The sequence below is a fragment of the Cynocephalus volans genome, chromosome 14 (genome assembly GCF_027409185.1).
Source record: "Cynocephalus volans isolate mCynVol1 chromosome 14, mCynVol1.pri, whole genome shotgun sequence".
Taxonomy (NCBI): Eukaryota; Metazoa; Chordata; class Mammalia; order Dermoptera; family Cynocephalidae; genus Cynocephalus; species Cynocephalus volans.
The window spans coordinates 9055981-9079082 of record NC_084473.1 but is presented as its reverse complement, the minus strand read 5'-3'; the positions used below and the strand labels follow the sequence as shown (position 1 = coordinate 9079082).

At 39.8% G+C, this 23102-nt stretch overlaps 1 protein-coding gene across 7 annotated transcripts in view; it reads left to right on the top strand.

Moving 5' to 3' along the window:
• KIDINS220 (kinase D interacting substrate 220) overlaps positions 1-23102 on the top strand; it is a 105169-nt gene that overhangs the window by 19262 nt on the left and 62805 nt on the right. For 5 of the 7 annotated variants that reach the window (XM_063077672.1, XM_063077671.1, XM_063077675.1 and 2 more), the window contains exons 5-12: positions 733-831; positions 1562-1663; positions 7163-7261; positions 9956-10153; positions 11386-11484; positions 13547-13645; positions 14912-15010; positions 15787-15964. In XM_063077672.1, the coding sequence (XP_062933742.1) occupies positions 733-831; positions 1562-1663; positions 7163-7261; positions 9956-10153; positions 11386-11484; positions 13547-13645; positions 14912-15010; positions 15787-15964 (973 nt within the window). The remainder of the gene's footprint in view (positions 1-732; positions 832-1561; positions 1664-7162; positions 7262-9955; positions 10154-11385; positions 11485-13546; positions 13646-14911; positions 15011-15786; positions 15965-23102) is intronic. The other 2 variants (XM_063077676.1, XM_063077673.1) reach the window with 1 other exon arrangement.

Sequence of the window (23102 nt, the reverse complement as noted above, 5' to 3'; positions counted from 1 at the left end):
TTGAAACAGGATCAGAAGGATTAAGTGATTTATAGTTTCAGAACCAAATATGGATGGTCCAAATACAGATTTAAAAAAACAAAACACTCATTCCTTACTAACATTTGATTACATTGATCTCTTTTATTAAATTGCATCATAGCAAAAGAGAAAGTGGCCCCTGTAGCTTAGTCGGTAGAATGTTACGCTGTTAATTCATTCTTGATGACCTCCTTCACGCCTAGAAATCCTGCTGTAAAGAGCATTGCCTTAGCATCCTCCCTTTTTTTTAGCAAGAAGCACTATAATAATCTGAGGTGTAAAGGATGTGTTTAAATGTAAGAGTTGAATATGATTGTTGAAATCCCTCTCTGGATAAAATCTAGACTCATATAAGGAGGAGAATATCTAGGGACATAGAAGAAAAATTTTCTGAAGAAAAGTTTTTAGGTAGCCAAAGTAAACCATAGAAATTTGGAAGGGTCCAACACTAGTGTTCTCTATTTTAATTTGTACGATATAGTGTAAACTTTGGAGTAATCATTTGTGGATTTAAGAGATTTTACTTATTTCTTGTGCTATTTTGTATTTCTCCGGGCATCTTGGGAATTTAAAGCTGCATAGTACTGCCCTCACAAAACAGTGGCTTTATAGAGATATTCACAGAAGGAAGTTCATTAGTGGCATTTTTGTGCTTGGAGAGAATCTGAAGTTTTATCTCCCTCCTACCCCTGACCCCCTTTTTTCCTTTAGGGAGGATGGACAGCTCTTATGTGGGCGTGTTACAAAGGCCGTACTGAAGTGGTAGAGTTGCTGCTTTCTCATGGTGCCAATCCAAGTGTCACTGGTCTGGTAAGTGTTCACAAAAAATTCATTTGTAATATAAGTGGTAAGCTCTTCGGGAGTACTTAAGGCTGATTATACTTGACTTTGTAACGAATAGAAATTATCTAGATCTTATTAAACATAATGTAGAATGTGATTTTAAAACACAGTAATGAAATGAGACTTTTTTCTCAAGCTAAGTTTATTTCTCAATTTTTGTCAACAAAAAGGCAGCTTAGAGCTTAAATGTTAACTATTACTATATAACATTTACATTACTATATAAGATTTTGAAATCCTTAGTCCCTGGCTGTTTTCTGTGGGTATGCATTCATAATGTGAACTTAAAGAGACATTTATCAAATAACCATGTCATTTTCTGTACGTTCTGTTATATGTATTCACATTCCTATTATTTCACATTCTTCCTATTTTGCCTGTTGTCTAGATAATCACATTAATTGTGTTTATTTATAAACATAATTGTGTGCATAATATATGTTTACTTAAGGTTGAATGCATCTTACTTGCCAATTATGTATTATGAGTATTATGTGTGTTTTTAAAGTGGAGAATGGTCTGTAACTTGGTTTTTTAAAAATATTACTTTGTGTTACTTCCTTTGATACTTATTTAGCAAATGTGTATGATAAATATCTACCTAAAAGATTTTTTTCTCTTTCCTTCCCTCCCTCCTTTCCTTCTTGTCTTCCTTCCTTCCTTCTTACCTACCTACCTGCCTGCCTGTTCATCCCAGCAGTACAGTGTTTACCCAATCATTTGGGCAGCAGGGAGAGGCCATGCAGATATAGTGCATCTTTTATTGCAAAATGGTGCTAAAGTCAACTGCTCTGATAAGGTAGGTCAGCAGAATCTTTCTGGGTTCCAGTTCATATTATGTCCATTCAGTATGACTGAGTCGTAAAACATTTTCATATGATCTCATGAGCCTGATCTAATGTATCTTGTATTTGTGTTTATTAATGTATTTTATATAGACATATATCTCATAGATGGATTCTCAGATATGTATTATGCAGTAAGTTATCTTTCTGATGTTTTTTATGTCTCATTCATTGTTATCAAGAAAATGGACAGAGATAATAGATTCTCTGTCTTCATCGTTTGAAGTTTTCTCTTGTAACTCCTCTTTCAATCTTGAGTCCTATCTCCTTTCTCAGTATTGTTGCAAGAACGATCTTTCTAAAATTCAGGTTTTTTTATCTCTCTCTTACGCTTACAGTCCTAAAAACCATCCCTAGTATGATGGATGAAGATAGGCCTTGTGGCCCTTTCTCCCCCTTTTCCTGCTACCTGTACCCCATACTGCCTTGCCTGCAGCCTCCCAGATGACTGTGGGCTCCCAAGTCCACATGCTGTTTCGCAGTGTGCCCTGCCCTTTCCTCCCATCTGCCTCACAACCATTCATCCTCCAGGTTCAGCTCATTTGCCATCACTTCCAGAAAGCTCTCCAGAATGTTCTAGTCTTTTTTTTTTTTATCCTTAACACTCACCTCAAACACTGAATACCTATCTGATTATCTTATTCTTCCTTTCTGGAGAGCTTTGATGGCTTGCCGTGTTCAGAATGAGCCTGGGCTTCTCAATTTGGCTTCAGCCTACCTTCCCGGGCTCACTTCTTGCTGTGCCTTTCCACATACGCTATGTTTTTACTTACAGCAGATTGTCTAACAGTCTGTGAACCTGTCTCTTTGTTCTGTCTCCTCTGTTATGAATGTTATTGCCTCCTCTGCCTGGTGAACTCCGATTTATTTGTCAGGGCTCATTTGAAATGTTGCCTTCCTTGTTAAGTCTCCTTGCTTTGTACTGTAGGTGCTCTCTGTGTACCTTCCACTAGTGCCCATAACCTATGCCTTGTAATGATCGACTTCTACCTCTCTCTTACCACTAGAGCACAAGTTTCATGAAGATAAGAAATACTCCTTTTTTTTCATTTTTCATTTTGTATCTCCATTATTTTCATTAGCTGTCTTAGAATTAGGTATCTTGTTGGGGTAATCATATTCTTTTCAAATTAATAATGTAGCTAAATATAGGAAAACAACTACTACTTAAAGATTTTTTTTTTTGTTTTTTTGTAATTGGAATAGATTCTGAGCATACATTTCTTTAAAACAGTATTGCTTAACCTTATTGGGGGTGCTGGAAATCATCTATATCTTGATGTGGGTGTGAGTTACACAGGTGTATACATATGTAAAAGATCATCGAATAACATACTTAAGATTAGTGTGTTTTTTGCACTTTATTCATGTTATGCCTTAATTTTAAAGCATTATGTAAAAAGTTTAATGAGGAGTGTAAAGGAGGCTGTTGCAAATATTTATAATATGGTATTTAAGAATATTGCTTGTACTGTTGGCTAATTCAGATAGACTTCTCTGAGGTTTGAGGTGTGTCTAAAATGTGTACAGTTCAGTCTGTTGATGTTCTGATTTGACAATTTAATATCATGAAGAAACCTTCATTTTTTCATTTTGGCATCCAAGGCCCTCTAGGTATCTGTATTAGTCTGTTTTTTTGTGTTGCTATAAAAGAATACCTGAGGCTGGGTAATTTATAAAGAAGAGAGGTTTATTTGGCTTACGATTCTGGGACAGCTGCATCTGGCATGGGCCTTAGGCTGCTTCTACTCATGGCGGAAAGTGGCAGGCAGCCAGCGGGTACAAGCAGATCACATGGTGAGGGGAAGCAAGAGAGCAAGAGGGGAGATGCTAGGGTCTTTTCGACAACCTGTGCCCGTGGGGACTAATAGAGCGAGACCTCACTCAGGCCCCTGCCCCCAGGGAGAGCATTAATCCATTCATGAGGGATCCACCCCCATGACTCAAACAGCTCCCAGTGCTGCCACATTGGGAATCAGATTTCCACATAAGTTTTGGTGGGAACAACACATCCAAACTCTATCAGTAACACTACCTTATCTGTCACTCTTTAGCATTTTGTGAAATGTTTAGTCCTACTGTGTGCCGTGCCCTATACTCGTACTTTAACATAGAAGATAGAAAGACAGGAAGAAATGGTCTCCATTCAGAGAAGCAGGGAGATATTAGGACATATAAAATGCAAAAGCTAAGGGGTCAAGTGATTTAGGAGTTTGAAAATGGGAGAATTCACTGATGGCTGAGCATTTAGTAAAGATTTAATAGAAGAGCTAAGACTTGCTCTAGACCTTGAAGAAAGGTAGAACTTTTATCACTGAAGAGGAGGAGAGGAGACTGTACCAGGCACAGGGGAAATGAGAGCAGAAAGCAGCAGAGAGTGACTTCCATGGCATGCATGTTGAGGTGTTGTGGGGAGGACTAACGTGGGAAAAGCTGGCCCTGGTGGGGAGGGGTGGAGCTGAGAGGAGGGAGCCGCCTTCAGGTGGGCCTTGAGCACCTGACTGGGGAGCCTGGAAACCTGCCCTGTAGGCACTGAAAATCGGTGGGTATTTATGGAGTAGACTGACACAAAGCAGTATTTTAGAAAAATGAACTTTTAATAGTGCACCGTGGGATGGATTGAAGACCAAGAGAATACTTTTTTTTGCTGACAGAAATAGGGGGGTTTCAATGGGAACTAATTTTTAGAGAAGAGAAATGAAGTCAGTTTTAGATGTGTTGACGTTGAAGTGATGGAATGCCTGTGATTAAAGGCGTTCCCCTAGAGAGTGGATGCAGAGATTTGGGCTGCTGCTGACGTGCTTGCATAGAGGTGGTTCCTGAATCGTGTGAGCGTGGATCTGAGAACTGGGGCCAGCAGTGATGGAGTGGAGAGCAAAGGGCAGGTTACCAGGCGTGTCTCTGGAGGTGAGAGTCTGGCTGGTGACATGTCAGAGGTGATGAGTGAATTGAAAGTTCCATTTGGAAGGGACAGCCAATAGCTCAAACTACATTTTTCAGGAAGAAAAATGGAATTGAGTGAAGGTACTGCAGTCTCAGGTGTAAGAGACTATCAGTGACCTCAGGGGTAGGGTTTGATAATGTTTATAGCAGAAACTAGTTTTTAAGGGGCTTTTGGTAAGGACTTGGAAGTAACCATTATAAATTATTTTGAAAAGTTTTAAAGAAAGGACAATGGAGAGTATCTTGAGATGGTGGTTTGTTGGAAACGTTTGTTAGTGAAGGAGAGACCGATATCGGAAGGACCTAAATCTGAGACCTAACAGGAAGAGGGAATACAAAGAAAAGACCGATAAGGTGGGAGGAGATTATTGAGTAAGGTTCTAGATGAAGCAGAGGAAGATAAGATCAAGAGCACACAAAGTGATTAGACAGAGGAAGGTAAAGAAGCCAGAATTTGAGAAAAAGAGGAGAGACTTAACTGAGGAGATCCTGCATGCTGATTGCAGAGACGTTTTGAAATAGACAGGAAGCAAAGTGTGAAAGGTCTTGTTGTTGGATGTCAAGAATTCTTTGTAACGATGAAAGTGAGATTATCTGCTTAATATGGGGTGAGGACTAGCTGGCCAGTGTGATGGGATAGGGGAAAGAGAAGAATTATAACGTATAATCTTGTGCAGTTCAGTTCTGTCAGGGGTAAAAATCAAATGCAGTAGATGTTTGTATTAGTCCATTTCTGTTGCTTATAACAAAATACCTGGATCTGGGTGATTTATAAAGAAAACAAAATTTATTACTTATAGTTTCAGAGGGTGAGAAATCCAAAGTCCAGGGAACACTTATGGTGAGGGCCTTCTTGACACAGAGTTCTCACATTGTGAAAATGGTGGAGTGGAGAGAGCAACCTTCTCATTTGCTCACCTTTTAAAGCTCACCAAACCACACTTTTGACCACTATTTTTAATCTCTTCACTATGGCATGGTCCAACTGTCTAATCACCTCTTCAAGGCCCCACCTTTCGATTACCATAATAGGATCTCCCACCCTCTTAACACTGTCACAGTGGGGGTCAAGTTTTGGGGGGACAATCAATCTAAGGCAGTGTCAAAGGATGAGAGATCCATTATAATTAGTATATTTAAAGAAGACTTTATGAAGGGTGAGTGTCTGTCTATGTGTGTTCTTTGAAGATGTCTAAAATCCTGATTTGTAGAGTTAGGGAAGGCATTTCAATGAGAGAAAAATGTTACAAAGGAGGACACTAGAAAAGAATTTACTTCTGGAAGATAACTATGGACGCCCAAGTGAAGTTGGGAAATTCCTCCTGTATTCCTTTTTTGTCTCTCTCAGCCTGCTTTGAGGCAGTGGCCATGACAGCTGCCTTCCTTTCCTCACCTTCCTCCTTTTTTTAGGTTCCTTCTCCCATGTGCTGTATTGGCTGCCTTGTGATTCTGGCTGTCACGAGGTCCCATCCATCAGGAAGAGCCCCCAGGGCTACAACTTTCCTCAGTGTGGTTGCTGGGTGTCTGACATAATTTATGGAGCTGTGCTGTCCAGTGCAGTAGCCACTAGCCACATATGGCTATTTAGACTTTAATTAATTAAAATAAAATAAAATAAAAACTTCAGCTCCTTAGTCACACTCGTCACATTTCAAGCACTTAATAGTCACATGTGACTAGTGGCTACTGTGTTGGTCAGCATAGAATTATAGAGAATTTCCATCAACACAGTTCTGTTGGACAGGGCTGTAAGAGATAGTAGATGCTCATTAAATGTTAATTTCCATCTGCAGGCTCCCATGTACTTAAAGGTCGCTGTGCCTATTCATGTGTCTGTTGATTGCCAGACTCCCCAGAGGCAGGCATTGCCTTTCTGCATGATTTGTACTGAATCACATTCCAGGAAAGGAGCTTTTGAGTGCCGTTTCTAGGCTGAAGTTATCAAGTATAGAGGCTCATTTGGGGTGGTGGTTAAGAGACTCTGAAGGCAGGCTTGTTGGGTTCATGGGTCTTGTTCTACTTCTTCGTAGCTTTGGGATTTTAGCCTGTTAACCTCTTGCCCTCAGTTTCCTCATCTGTGAAAAATGTGATATTGTGAATTGTACTTCTTGTGAGAAGGAGTGCATGTGTTAATCCACGTACAGTAGTGAGAACTGTGTTTGGCACTTGGCCGTTACTATTTTTGCCTGTGTCAGACTGGTGGACTTGACATCCTCTTTCACAAGATAAGGGAAGCAATGAAAGCTTGTTGAAAACTTGGGGCTGTATAACTTCATGATGGAAAAATTGTCACCAATTATAAAAGTTAAATAAAGTTGATTAAAAGACAAATTATGTAGTGGTTAATCATGTATTCAGGAGAAATAAAATGGGGAAAATAGGATTTATCTAGGATTAAAATTATGCTTAGTATATTAGTTATTTAAGAATACTTTATGATTTTTATCAAAATTCATGTTTAAAGGTAGTTTCTCTGATAATAATTTTAAATTTATTGTTTGTTTTAATAGTATGGAACTACCCCTTTGGTTTGGGCCGCACGAAAGGGTCATTTGGAATGTGTAAAACATTTATTGGCCATGGGAGCTGATGTTGATCAAGAAGGAGCTGTAAGTATCTTTTACGTTTTAACCCTTGGTAATAGAGATATGTTTTATGTTTTAAGAGAGAGAATATTTTTCCTTAGTATGTGCCTAGAAAAATTTCTCTTCAGTTCTTAAATGATATTAACTTAGGAAAACAAGAATTTGCTTTTTATTATCCTAAGTATGGTATATTATAAATATTATGTACTATAAATATATGCTTTTAAGGGCTAATGCACATAAATTTTGGAAAGCTAAAACTATAAAGAATAACTTTTACAAATTTTAGTGTGATATTATGATATGTATGTTTTGGTTTTTCTCCTTGGTTCCTGGCTGACTGCTTCTGTAACCCTTGTAATTTTCTAAGTGACTAGAGCAAGAAGAGTATCTTTTGTTAAAATATTTGGCCTTTTGCCTTTAGTTCCTGAAACAGCCAGAACAACTCCAGAGCCATAAAGTTAAAAGACAGTCTTATGGTATTTATAACAAACCCCTTTCAGCCACACCTGAGCTTGTGTTAATGAGGTGATTTTTGGGAAGTCCCTATATAACCATTGGGTGGGGGGGTTGGTTGCCAGGGGGACCACCCTTGTCCTCAGAGAGTTGGACCTCACAGCTTCATCCCCCCACCTCTGAGGAGGGGAGAGGGGCTGAAGGTTGTGTTGCTAACCCAATGGCTGATGATTTCATCAGTCATGCCATGTACTAAAGCCTCCATGAAAACCCAGAAGGACTGAGTTCAGGGGGCTTCCTGAGAGGTGAGCAAGAACACCTCCATGTGCCGGGAGGGTTTATGCACTCCAGCTCCATGGGGACAGAAACTCTTGTGCTTGGAACCCTTCCAGACCTTGCCCTATGTATCTCCTCATCTGGCTGTTCATTTGTGTCCTTTAAAATATCCTTTATAATGAACTGGTAAATGGAAGTCAGTGTTTCCCTGAGTTCTGTGAGCCACTCTAGCATATTAATCAAACTCAAGAAGGGGGTCATGGGAACCCCAGTTTATAGCCAGTTGGTCAGAAGTGCAGGTAAAAAAAAAAAAAATAAAACAACCTGGGGCTTGCAATTGGCATCAGAAATAGGGGGCAGTCTTGGAGACTGAGCCCTTAACCTGTGGGATCTGATACTATTTCCAGGTAGATAGTGTCAGAATTGAGTTAGAGGACATCCAGCTGGGGTCCACTGCAGAACTGATTGCTTGCTTGGTGTGTGGGGAAAACCCCACATATCTGATCACAGAAGTATGTTGTGTTGTGAGATATAGTAGGTAAAACTGAGTTTGTTTTTCCTACACTTTGTATAAATTGTTTGAGAACTCTTCAGATCAAATAGTTTTTAATATTAACTGTGGAAAAAAGTTAAGCTCTATTAAAATAACTTTCCTCTAAACATTTAAAATAATATTGTCATTTTTGGGATATTTTTGCTGTGTCTTATTTCCCTGTTCAGTAAACAGATATAAAAAAACAGAAATCAGTTGTCAAAACCTAGAAAGCTTAAAAATTGGTTAAATACATCTTACCCACTAGCAATTATTAATTCCTTATTGAGCACCTGCTGTGTGCTCAGCCTGTGCCAAGTGTGCTGGGGAAACTGGAGAAGCCAAACAAATTGCTTTTCCCTTTAGCTTATAAGAATATAATTAAAGGAAACAACATTTATGCACAATAAACAGTTAAAATTACAGAATTATTGTATTATGTGAGATGGAACATAAAAGATTCTGAAAAAGAGATACTACAAAATCTCTAGATGTAGTGAAACATGAGTAAACTCTACATCATACTTGACTTATTGGCATGAAACTAACCAGTTCGTCCTGTTTTCTGGCTGAAGCTACTCATTGCTGACTTTGAAGGAGGATGTACTATTTATGTGATGTGTGGAGACAGCGTGACTGATCATTCTTCCACCTGCCTCCTTTCTAGACAGTTGATCAAGTGGATGAGTAGCTTGTCTCTCTGATGACTGATTGCTACAGAATTTGGAAAGGCTATGTTATTTTAATATGTGAGAGAATGACGGCTTAGAATTTGGGGCTGTTCCAATAACTGAAATATTTCTGTAAGGAAATTGTATGACATCTCAAAGTAGAGTAAAATCTCGAGAAGCAATTTTAATACTTCTTTTGGCAATGAGCCTTATTCTTCTGTTAGGTGATTAATTGTTATACAGATGTATAGTTTTTAAAGTAACAACTTAAAGTAAGACAGTTTTTGAAAATGTAGTTTCTAGATCACTGTGAAAGACAAAGCATATATAACACTTTTCTTGAAATATCCTATAGCTATTAATTGTTTTACTTCAGTTTTTCTTATAGGTTTTATTAAAATTCTTTGTTTGATTCACCTTACTTTGGATTATTTAGTTTAGAATGTGTTTACTTTTGAGTCATCTTGTCATCTATTTTATATTTCATTACATCAGTGAGAGGGTTTGTTTGTTGTAAATGAATCCAATTTCAGATTGTCATTTAAAGAACTGAACCTCTTAACAACCCTAATGACTCAAGAGAATTAGTGTATCTTCAAAAACTGAAAATGTGCCTTTGGCCATTTTTGTATGTATCTAGTTATTAATATTAGCATTTTATTGTTAGAAATAACTGTTAATAATAGGCCATTTATTTCAAAGCATCAGTTTTATGATTATGGCATAAATCATGTGTTTTCTAGAATATACTAATTTCTTTGGCTTGTTTTTTTTCTTTTTTAGAATTCAATGACTGCACTTATTGTGGCAGTAAAAGGAGGCTACACACAGTCAGTAAAAGAAATTTTGAAGAGGAATCCCAATGTAAACTTAACAGATAAGGATGGAAATACAGCTCTGATGATTGCATCAAAGGAGGGACATACGGAGATTGTTCAGGATCTGCTCGATGCAGGAACATATGTGAACATACCTGACAGGGTAGATCACCTATTTCAAATTTGTCTTCTAGTGGTGAAGTCTGTGGAAGATTTTTTTCTTTTTTTTTTTCTCTTAAATTTATTTTTTAACTCACAGATATTGATTGTACATATTTATGGGGCACAGAGTTATGTTTCAATACATGTATTCAGTATGTGATGATCAAATCAGGGTGATTAGCATATTCATCATCACAAAAATGTATCATTTCTTTGTGATGAGAGAATTTGAGTTTCTCTCTTCTAGCCATTTGAAAAGATACAATGAATTATTGTTAATTGTAGATGCCTAGCCCTACTGTTGACCAGTACAACTCATTTTTCCTATCTAGCTGTGATTTTTGTCTTAGCTTCTTCTTAACCACCTTTCAGGATTCTTCATGCATGACACAAACATCTACCTTGAAACTAATAAGTTAAAACTATTGAGTCTTTTTGCAGCATTTCCTTTTTTGTTTTTTGTCAAATAATTTTGTTATTGAAAACATCACATGTACTGTTCTGCCGTAAGTGCACTCGACGTGCATCACTGCAGATGTTGTTCATGGCTGGTGTTATTCATTGCCCCAGGGCTTTAAGTAGTGCCTTTACACTTAACATCTTGAAAAGTTTTTCGCTTGCGCCGACTTCTCTGAGTTCCACAGTTATTTATCCAACTCTACCTGAACTCTCCACTTGAATGTCTAATTGACTTCTTAAACTTATGGCAAAACAGATGTCTTTTTTTTTTCTTACCCAAAACCTACTTTTCCCTCAGTCTTCTCCATCTCAGCAAATGGTGCCACCATCCACTCTGTTGTTAAAGCACCAAATTCTGTACATCAGCCTTGATTTCTCTTTTTCTCACCTACCCATCTAGCTCTTCAGCAGGTTCCGTTGACTCTGCTCCAAAACATATCCTTTATCTGTCTGCTTCTTTTCATCTCCACTATCATGTCCCTAGCCTGAGCCACCATCTCCCATTGTTACAGTGATAGTATTGAAACTGGGTTCTCTTGTTGTCTCTAATTTATCCTCTACTCTGTTCTCAGAGTGGTCTTTAAAACAGTAATTGTCACTTGTACTACTTTGTTTAAGGCCATTCAATGCTTCCTCTTGTGCTTAGATGAATGTTGCCTCTTTAGGTCACTCTGTCTTCATTGTGTGTCACCAGTCCCCTGTTTCAATAGGGTGCAGCCATGTCACCTTTCTTTCCTTTTCTTGAACGCACTGATTTTGTTTTTTTTCTTTTAGAGTGGGGATACTGTGTTGATTGGTGCTGTCAGAGGTGGTCATGTTGAAATTGTTCGAGCTCTTCTCCAAAAATATGCTGATATAGACATTAGAGGACAGGTATGTGTGACTACTGTGCAGTTTTTTTAATCTTTGGGTGTGATTGGTTGAATATGTTGACTAATCATAAGTTATTCTTCCAACTTTCCTATGGAGATAAACTTGTAAACCCTAATATGTTTAACGGATATATATTATTATTATTTCACTACCATTATTATACAATTTTTCTATTAATGTCAAGTTAAATTTAGATATAAATAAACCAAAAAGAAGTTCATGTTTTTAGAATATACCTCCCTTATTAACATATAAATATTTTCAGTCCTGAAATGAGTAGTTTGTGATTCTGTGACAGTCGGTGGCACTTTGTGTATATGGTACTTACTTACCTTTAGTGTTTTGTCTTCTTCATCCATATGCTGTTCTTCCATTCTCGTTTTATTTTTGTCTCCTTTACTCCTTCGTCTCCTTTCCTAGGACCACTTGGTAGTGCCTGTGGACTTTGCTTAAGGCAGTCATAGCTCAAGGAGCTATTTAAAGTTATTAATTTTAGATAAAAGCCTTGCCCAGAGCTGTGAATTTATCTAATACTTCAAGAGCTTTAGGCTTTAAAAAGGGTTCAAAATGTTCTTCGTAGGCCCCTCTACCCTTTTTCGGCAGCTGGCAGTGATATTGGGATCAAACCCTGGACCTTGGTGTTACCAGAACTACGCTCTGATCAATGGAGCTAACCAGCCAGCCCTGGTAGCCGGTTTTGTTTTTGGACAGCCTACATTTCTGCTCAGTTTTTCCTTGTGTTTCACCAAAAATCTCTTTTATCCAAATCCATTTTTGAATGAAACTAATAAATATTATGACAAATGCTGTGGGAAAATTAACATGGGACCCTTGTTAAAAACATGTATTTTAATGTGGAAGGTTTTAGTTTGTTTGCTTATTTTTTTTTAATGCTTTTATATAAACATAAAAAGTGAAGCTACAAGGTGGTATATGATTGATTGCCTAGCAAAAGGTTCAAATATAAGAGTCTTGAGGTGGGAAGAGAGGGCCTTAAGGAAGAGGGCTTTTGAAAGAACTTAGAGTTTGAGCTAATTTGATGATGGGTTTAGATAGGCAAGGAAAAGGAACACTAGGTGTTTCAGGCAAGGGCAGTGATGATAAGATAAGAGAATTGGAGAAAATGGGAAAGGGAGAGTCTGTATTCCATAGCTAGCAAATAAGTCAGTTTGGCAATGGCTGCTGGGGATGGTGAGGTGGGAGATAGAGATGGAAATGGACAGGGGGGTAGCACCAGAGTGGTTTGAGTGCCATGCTAAGAACGTTGGGCAGCTAGTATACATTTTTTAGGAAGGGAACTCCACTGGGGAAATTTTGGTATAGGAAACTTAGTGTGGCAGCAGCAGAAGTCATTCATTATCTTTTGGGTTAAAATCATATTTTCACTAAGAGATAGTTTCTAGATCACCTATTTAGACTTTTACCTAATTACTTTGTGTCTGTCAATCCTGTTGTCCTATGTTTTAATCAGGATTTTTGTTCTCTCGCTCTACTCTCAAGGTTTATGTATTGATTTTTGGTTTTTAAGCTAGATAGGATTTTAAAGGAACTGATCAAGACAGTATAGGGGTGTAGGGTGGGTGGGGATTAAAAAGGCTAAAACTGATAAAAAATTATGCCTTACATTTGTGAAGTACATTCTCATGCATTATCTTTTGAAAAACTGGGCAGGTCTACTTATACCATATTACAGATGAATCCGAGGGTCAGAATATTTAAGTGACTTGTCCAAGGTTATAGAGCTGTAGGTATTGATGACTTGTGACCCTGTGCATGTTCTTGAAATCTGATTGCATTACATAAGTGTAGTTTACTTTATTAACTATGCGGGATTGCTACTTTTTAAGTCAAGTAATATTAAGTTTTCCTAGCCTTCTTTTTCATGAAGAATTTATCAAAAGTAAATCCAAGATAGCATAGGCATTAATATTATTTCCCACCATACGGCCTGTTGGACTGCTCTCTGGCAGAAATGTTAAAGATGTTTTACATTTACAAATAACAGGTTTTAATAGTGCATCTTATATGAAGTGATTGTTGATTTGTGTTTTTAATTATGTAGGACAATAAAACTGCTTTGTATTGGGCTGTTGAGAAAGGAAATGCGACAATGGTGAGAGATATCTTACAGTGCAATCCTGATACCGAAATATGCACGAAGGTACAAATGACCTTTCTATTGCTAGCAATACTTAGTGCTGAATATTAGTACGACTTATTTTTTTTATCTTTATTTGATGTTAGAGTTATACTGATTTTACTAGTGATATTCTGTATTGAGGAGTAACTTTGTATCTTTTCAGGAATTATGTATTCATAGCAAAATACAGTGTATAATTTGTTACTTCAACTAAATACTTTTCAGAAAGTACAATATCAGCTATTCATAAATTGTGGACAAATCATTTCCCCCAAATTCTTTTATGTTCCTGTTGTTTGGAATGCAAAGCACATTTCCTTTTGTATAACACCACTGTGAGTAGTTATTTGTTCTCCAAACAAGCCACTTTAGCCTATTTTATTCAAATTGTGTGAAAAATATGAAATTATAGAAGTCTTTAGTGATGTATTTAGCTCTATATGTAATAGTTTTCCATGTGGAAAATATATTTGGAATTCTGGATTGAAACAGCAGGAATTCTTAATGAATAAAGCAAAATTATGGTGTCACCCAAGGACAATCCTATTTCATCTGCTAGAGATCTGGACCAGCATATTTCTAAGTTAGTGTTGGTACTTCCAGTACCCTAGGGCAGGAAATTTACTTTCTTGTTTGCAGGTGACGCCTTGATCATCTTTTCTTTTTTTTTTTTGGACCTCTGTATCAGCCACTTAGATGATCTTTGACTTCTGTCATTCCTAACTTAGTGCTGAATTGTGGTCTCTTCTTGTTTTCCTTCGTTTGATTTAGTGAGCAATCATGAGCTCATCTGTGGCTTTCCAAAGGCATACTGCTTCTATCAGATGGTTTTCCCTGTTGTACCCAGGTCCTTAGGTTCACAGAGAACTGAAGCAATGTTGGTATAAATTTCTGAAAAACTCTAAACACTGGCTTGCCTGGCTGTTAACAGGCTGGACTGTGGGTTGGTCTGTGAGGAGATGGTGAGATGGGGAAGTAGCCCCTGGAGGGGCTGCCTCAGAGGTCACCAGCAGAACCTGGGGAATGACAGGAGCAGAGAGGTGAGGTGCGGCTTAGGAGCAGGTGGGGCACATCCCATATCTGGCTAAGAGATCCAAAGTTGTTTGATGCAAGTGAGTGGTTATGAGAGGAGAAGCACTTTTTTGTTAGTTTTTAAACCATGTGTTCTTGAGAACATTTTCCAAGACTGTTACCGGAGTCTGCTATTTCTTAATTGTGCATTTGTATGACTTTAACACTTAGGATTGCAGTAATTAATCTGGTAAACTTCCTTATCTGTGCCCACAGGATGGCGAAACACCGCTTATAAAGGCTACCAAGATGAGAAATATCGAAGTAGTAGAGCTGCTGTTAGATAAAGGAGCTAAAGTGTCTGCTGTAGATAAGGTAAAACATTGTGCAGAGAGAACACTTTTTTGAAGGCTGTGGGTAGACTGACCTGTATCTCTGGTGGACTTACTGGGAATCTGATTTTATTTTGTGCAGGGAGAGATTACTTGCTGGGAATGTCTGTGTGGGATTTCAGTGCTGTTCCAGGAGCATGCTTAGGAGTGGGTGGGCGCAGTATGCTATTAACAAAGTGCTTCAGATTTTCCTTCTACTGCTCATATCAGTTATGGGGGGCTGCCACTGACCGCCACACAAGGAGGCCATCATCGAGGGAGTTCTTATTGCAGATAAGCCAGAAGAAAGAATCCAAAGGGGCCGGAGAAGGTGGACTCTGAAAGGAGACTGGCATTAATATTCACCAACAGGAGATAAAATGTTCTGTCATGTTTCCTTGCCATAGTCCTTTTAGAGAAATTTTCATATTTACCATAATAAATCTAACTCTAAATTGACACTTCATATAGAAGTATTACGTATTGATTCCTGGTTTTAGTTTTTCATTTTAAACAGGCTTATTTCTTTCTCTACTTCAAATTGATTTTCCCTCAGAAAATAAATGAATTGATTTATGTATGAAATAAGAAATACTGTAGATTTTTCCCCCTGAATGTATGACATTGTTTGGGCTTTCCTAATTCATAATAGATTGAAGTTTATCTATTATTTATGAGTCAGTTAAACAAAAAACACGGAATCAGTATGTGAAAGTTGTTACTCTGTGTATACTATGTATGAAAATATGAAAGTTCAAGCTTCCTGCTATTGTTTTACAGAAAGGAGATACTCCCTTGCATATTGCTATTCGTGGAAGGAGTCGGAAACTGGCAGAACTTCTTTTAAGAAATCCCAAAGATGGGAGGTTACTTTACAGGCCAAACAAAGCAGGCGAGACTCCTTACAACATTGACTGTAGCCATCAGAAAAGTATTTTAACTCAGATATTTGGAGCCAGTAAGTATTGGGTTTTGTTCCTGACCAAGCTTTTAAATAACGAAAGTTCTATTAAAGAAATATCAAAGAGGCGGCCGCTGACTCCGCCGCCCGCGCCCCGCGCAGCGCCCATACGGCGCCCGCTGCCCGCCGCCCTGCTCCTCGCCGAGCCTCACCTGCCTGTCCGAGGCAGCTCTGGGGGTGGCTCTCACGGCGGCCCCGTCACTGCCTGCGTGGTTGCGTAGCCCGGCACCCCTGCCAGGGGCGTCCGCGCTCACCTCGCGCTGGCTGGAGAGGTGCGCGGAGAGGGTGCGCCCGCGAGCTGGAGCCTCCCGCTGGTGTGGGGCGCGTGGCCCAGGGAGGGCCGGGGAGGGCGGCGTGGGGACAGGCGTTAGGCGGCCGCAGCGCTCCAGGCACCGCCGCGTTCCCAGCGCCCCAGCTGGCCCTGCCGGGCTGCCTGCGGGGGCGGCGCAGTTGTGAAACTGAGTGCCTGTGCAAATCCACCTAGAATACATGTCTGGTGCTCTGCCTTTCCTCAAGACTACCTCATACTTGCTCTGGCTTGGAGACTTGTAAGGCGGTTTCAAGATGGTGGTGGCTGCGGCGGTTGGCGCGGAGTAGCTGAGGTGGAAAAGGCGGCCACTGGGCCTCAGGCAGCCGGGAAACTTGTGGACCTTCCTCTTGCCATCTCTTAAGGGAGGACTGCTGCCGGTGGCCGGTCGTGGGGGCTGAACGCTACTTTGCCCTCGGCAGGAGAGGCTGCCTCGTTTACAGGCAACAGCTTTGAAGTATGGAGCAGTAAAAGAACTGTTTCTTAGCTCCAAAAGCGAGTCTCTAAACAGGGAACACGGTGCCAGGGCTGCTGTGGATGCAGACAGGATCCCGGAGGCCGGGGCCGCGCTGAAGCTGGCCAGCTGCCCTATTCATGATTCAAAGTTTCAGGCCAGCATAAAAGAAGATTCTTGGGAGTGCCTGAGCCGGCCGTGGGACTGAGCGAGCAGCCCAAGGCGGCGGGAACCGAGAATGGGGAAGGCAACAAACCAGAGGCAGAGAGTGAGCGCCCGACCTGGCACAGCCCTGTGAATGACCCCCGACCCAGCCCTGCTTGGGGGGCTGATGCCCACCTGGCTTCCGCCTGCATCACTAGGCCACTCACCACCCCGGGGCTGCCTCCATTTTCCCAGGTGCTGGCAGCTCCGGCCCAGCTCAGCTCCTCACGGAGCCTTCCCACTTGCTTGCCCTAGCGCGGGGCTTCCCGGGGCCTGCAGGCTGGCCTCCCCTCCTACTCCCTCCATGGTTCTCTGGTGGGGCTGGTGGCGTGGGGCATCCCCGGCCAGCGTCGGGAGGGCAAGGAAGTACGGGCGGGGCCGACTGTCACTCCACCACACCCTGGACTCCGGCCCCCAGTAAACTTCCTGTTACGGGGAGGCAGATACCATCTCTGCAGCCACCAGTTCGGAAAAACGCCTAACCAATTTCTGGTTAGGAATAGTGTGGTAGGAGAGTTCCCAAGTCCGCTTGAACCTGCCGGAGAGCTGACTGCAGGCGGGCACCGGCCTCGGTCTGTGCCAGGGGGAAACAAAGGTGAACCGTGTGCTGCGGGCTCCTCTCCCGAGGAGCTCACGCTCTGGTGAGGGAGATAAGACAAGTACACAAATAACCGCGATACCAGGAGGAAGGTGATAAGTCCCGAGAAAGATCTACACAGTGCTACAAAGGCACCCAGAGCGACCGGTCGTCTGTGCCTAGCAGAAATCTGGTAGACTTCCTGGGCGAGGCGGTGCCGAGCAGGGTCTTGAAGGCCCAGCTGATAGACAAGGGTTGCAGAAGACACGTCCCAGCCCAGCCCAGTGCGCACAGAGCAGGGAGATGTCCAGCCAGGGAGGCGGAGACTCGACAGAAACCACACACTCTGTGGCGTCGCAGGGCCAGAGCACACGGAACAGGGAGAAGTCCTGCACAGGAAGCGAAAGCTGAGCAGAGATCACACACCCTGTGGTTCGTGATCCAGCAGCCCAGCAGAGTCCAAGCTGACCAGAGAGGTGGCTCCCCAGAGAGGCCCAAGACCCGAGGCAACCATACACACAAGGCACTAGAGGCCAACTGAGCAGTCACGGAGGTAGCCATACCAAATTGGCAACCACAGCAACATCTTAGTTAGTCAATAGTCTCAAACTGGTGGACTGTGAAACCCCCTGCCACAATGAATAAACATTAAAAAAAAAAGATACCAGAAATACAAAAAATCAAGAAAGTACACCACCAAAAATTAATAAATCTCAAACTCTAGATCCTATAGAACAAGAAGCCCTTGAAATGACTGACAAGGAATTTCAAGTGATAATTCTAGGAAACTGAATGAGATACAAGAAAACTCAGCTAGAATCATGATGAAATGAGGAAAAGTATACAGGACCTGAAGGAGGAAATGTACAAGGAAATCAATGTCCTGAAAAAAAATGTAGCAGAACTTGCCGAACTGAAGAAGTTATTCAGCGAAATAAAAAAAACAACGGAGAGTTTAACCAGCAGGCTTGTGGAAGTTGAAGAGAGAACCTCTGAACTTGAAGATGGGCTGTTTGAAATAACACAAGCAGACTAAAAGAAAGAAAAAAGAATCAAAGACATTGAAGAAAATCTGAGAGAGATATCAGACAACCTTAACCGCTCAAATATCCGAATCATGGGTATTCCAGAAGGGGAGGAAAACAGAGATTCCATTGAAAACATATTCAACAAAATAGTGACAGAAAACTTCCCAGGTATAGGAAAAATCACAGATCTTCAGATCCAGGAAGCTCAATGATCTCCAAATGTATTCAATCCAAAAAGGCCTTCTCCAAGACATGTCATAGTCAAATTGGCAAAACTAAGAGACAAAGAGAGAATCTTAAAAGCTGCAAGAGAGAAGCGTCAAATCACCTATAAGGGAGGCCCAATCAGGCTAACATCAGACTTTTCATCACAAACCCTAAAAGCTAGAAAGGAATGGGATGATATATTCAAAATACTAAAAGACAAAGATTGCCAGCCAAGAATACTCTACCCTGCAAGGCTATCCTTCTGAAATGAAAGGCAAATAGTATATTTCTCAGACAAACAAAAACTAAGGGAGTTCACTACCAAACGACCACCCTTACAAGAAATCCTCAAGGGAGTACTGGGTTTGGTTCCTGAAAAATAACTACCACGGCCATAAAAACTCAAGAAAAATCAAAACCCACTAGTATAATAAAAATGGCATTCATGAAGAGAAAACAAACAAACAAAAATGCTATCTACAATCTCAGGAACCAACAAACACAGAAACCAAACAGTAAATCAGAAAGCAAGGAACAAAAGACACCTAGGACAACCAAACAACCAATAAAATGCTAGGAATAAATCAACACCTTTCAATAACAACTCTTAATGTAAAAGGCTTAAATTCCCCAATCAAAAGACACAGACTGGCTGACTGGATCAAAAAGGAGGACCCAACTATATGCTGCCTACAAGAGACCCACCTCACCCATAAAGATTCACATAGACTAAGAGTGAAAGGATGGAAAGAGATTTACCATGCAAACAGAAAAGAAAAACGAGCTGGAGTAGCTATTCTTATATCTGACAAAGTAGACTTTAAACTAAAAACCATAAAAAGAGACAATGAGGGACACTACTTAATGATAAAAGGACTGATCCATCAAGAAGACATAACAATCATAAACATGTACGCACCCAATGTTGGAGCAGCCAGGTTTATAAAACAAATGCTATTAGACCTAAAGAAGGAAATAGACACTAATACCATAATAGCAGGGGACCTGAACACCCGACTGTCAATATTAGACAGATCATCTAGGCAAAGAATCAGTAGAAAAACACAAGATCTAAACAATACTCTAGACCAATTGGAATTGGCAGATATCTACAGAACATTCCATCCAACAACCTCAGAATATTCATTCTTCTCATCAACACATGGATCATTCTCCAGGATAGATCACATATTAGGTCACAAATCAAGTCTCAATAAATTCAAAAAAATTGGAATTATCCCATGTATCTTCTCAGACCACAATGGATTAAAACTAGAAATTAATAACAAATGAAACTCTGGAAACTATACAAACACATGGAAATTAAACACCATTCTACGTAATGACATATGGGTCCAAGAAGAAATCAAACAGGAGATCAAATAATTTATTGAAACTAATGAAAATAATGATACATCATACCAAAACCTGTGGGATACTGCAAAAGCAGTATTAAGGGGGAAATTTATTGCATTAAATGCTCACCTCAGAAGAATGGAAAGATGGCAAGTGAACAAACTAACACTTCACCTTAAAGAACTAGAAAAACAAGAACAATCCAAACCTAAAGTTAGCAGACGGAAATAAATCATTAAGATCAGAGCAGAACTGAATGAAATTGAAACCCAAAAAACAATTCAAAAGATCAATGAATCAAAAAGTTGGTTTTTTGAAAAGATAAATAAAACTGATAAACCATTAGCATGGCTAACAAAAAAAAAGAAGAGAGAAGACTCAAATAACCAAAATTAGAAATGAAAAAGGTGATATTACAACTGATTCATCTGAAATACAAGGAATCATTCGAGACTACTATAAACAACTATACGCCAACAAATTTGAAAATCTGGAGGAAATGGATAAATTTCTGGACACACACAAGCTCCCAAAACTGAACCATGAAGACGTAGAAAATCTGAACAGACCAATAACAATAAAGGAGATTGAAGCTGTTATCAGAAGGCTCCCAACAAAGAAAAGCCCAGGACCAGATGGATTCACAGCAGAATTTTACCAAACATTCAAAGAGGAATTGACACCGATTCTTTACAAACTATTCCAAAAGATTGAAACGGACGCAAATCTCCCAAACTCATTCTATGAAGCAAATATCATCCTGATACCAAAACCAGGTAAAGATATAACCAAAAAAGAAAACTACAGGCCGATATCCTTGATGAATATAGATGCAAAAATCCTCACTAAAATACTAGCAAACAGAATACAGCAACACATACGTAAAATTATTCACCACGATCAAGTGGGATTCATCCCAGGGATGCAAGGTTGGTTCAACATATGCAAATCAATAAATGTGATACACCATATTAATAAAGTCAAACACAAGGACCAGATGATCATCTCTACAGATGTTGAAAAAGCATTTGATAAAGTTCAGCACTCATTCATGACAAAGACCCTCTATAAGTTAGGTATAGAGGGAAAGTATCTCAACATAATTAAAGCCATATATGCCAAACCCACTGCCAATATCATCCTGAATGGGGAAAAGCTGAAAGCTTTTCCTTTAAGAACAAGCACTAGACAAGGATGCCCACTCTCACCACTCCTATTCAACATAGTGTTGGAAGTACTAGCCAGAGCAATCAGAGAAGAGAAGGAAATAAAGGGCATCCAGATTGGAAAAGATGAAGTCAAACTGTCCCTGTTTGCAGATGACATGATCCTATATATCGAACAGCCTAAAACCTCTACAAAAAAACTGTTGGAATTGATAAATGATTTCAGCACAGTAGCAGGATACAAAATCAACACACAAAAATCAGTAGCATTTCTTTTCTCCAATAGTGAACAATGCAGAAGGAGAAATCAAGAAAGCCTGCCCATTTACAATAGCCACCAAAAAAATAAAATACTTAGGAATTGAGTTAACCAAGGAAGTGAAAAATCTCTATAATGAGAACTACAAACCACTGCTGAGAGAAATTAGAGAGGATACAAGAAGATGGAAAGATATCCCACGCTCTTGGATTGGAAGAATCAACATAGTGAAAAAGTCCATACTACCCAGAGTGATATACAAATTCAATGCAATCCCCATCAAAATTCCAAAGACATTTTTCTCAGAAATGGAAAGAACTATCCAGACATTTATATGGAACAATAAAAGGCCACGCATAGCCAAAGCAATGCTGAGCAAAAAAAAATAAAGCTGGAGGCATAACACTACCTGACTTTAAGCTATACTACAAAGCTATAATAACCAAAACAGTATGGTACTGGCATAGAAACAGACGCACTGATCAGTGGAATAGAATAGAGAATCCAGAAATCAACCCACACACTTACTGCCATCTGATCTTTGACAAAGGCACCAAGCCTATTCACTGGGGAAGGGACTGCCTCTTCAGCAAATGGTGCTGGGATAACTGGATATCCATATGCAGGAGAATGAAACTAGACCCATACCTCACCATATACTAAAATCAACTCAAAATGGATTAAGGATTTAAATATACACCCTGAAACAATAAAACTTCTTAAAGAAAACATAGGAGAAACACTTCAGGAAATAGGACTGGACACAGATGTCATGAATATGACCCCAAAAGCACGGGCAACCAAAGGAAAAATAAACAAATGGGATTATATCAAACTAAAAAGCTTCTGCACAGGAAAAGAAACAATTAAAAGAGTTAAAAGACAACCAACAGAGTGGGAGAAAATATTTGCAAAATATACATCTGACAAAAGATTAATATCCAGAATATATAAGGAACTCAAACAACTTTACAACAAGAAAACAAGCAACCCAATTAAAAAATGGGCAAAAGAGCTAAGTAGGCATTTCTCTAAGGAAGATATACAAATGGCCAACAGACATATGAAAAAATGCTCAACATCACTCAGCATCCGGGAAATGCAAATCAAAACCACACTGAGATACCATCTCACCCCAGTTAGGATGGCTAATATCCAAAAGACTATGAACGATAAATGCTGGTGAGGTTGTGGAGAAAAAGGAACTCTCATACATTGTTGGTGGGATTGCAAAATGGTGCAGCCTCTATGGAAAATGGTATGGAGGTTCCTCAAACAATTGCAGATAGATCTACCATATGACCCAGCTATCCCACTGTTGGGAATATACCCAGAGGAATGAAAATCATCAAGTTGAAGGTATACCTGTTCCCCAATGTTCATCGTAGCACTCTTTACAATAGCCAAGAGTTGGAACCAGCCCAAATGTCCACCATCAGATGAGTGGATACGGAAAATGTGGTACATCTACACAATGGAATACTACTCAGCTATAAAAACGAATGAAATACTGCCATTTGCAACAACATGGATGGACCTTGAGAGAATTATGTTAAGTGAAACAAGTCAGGCACAGA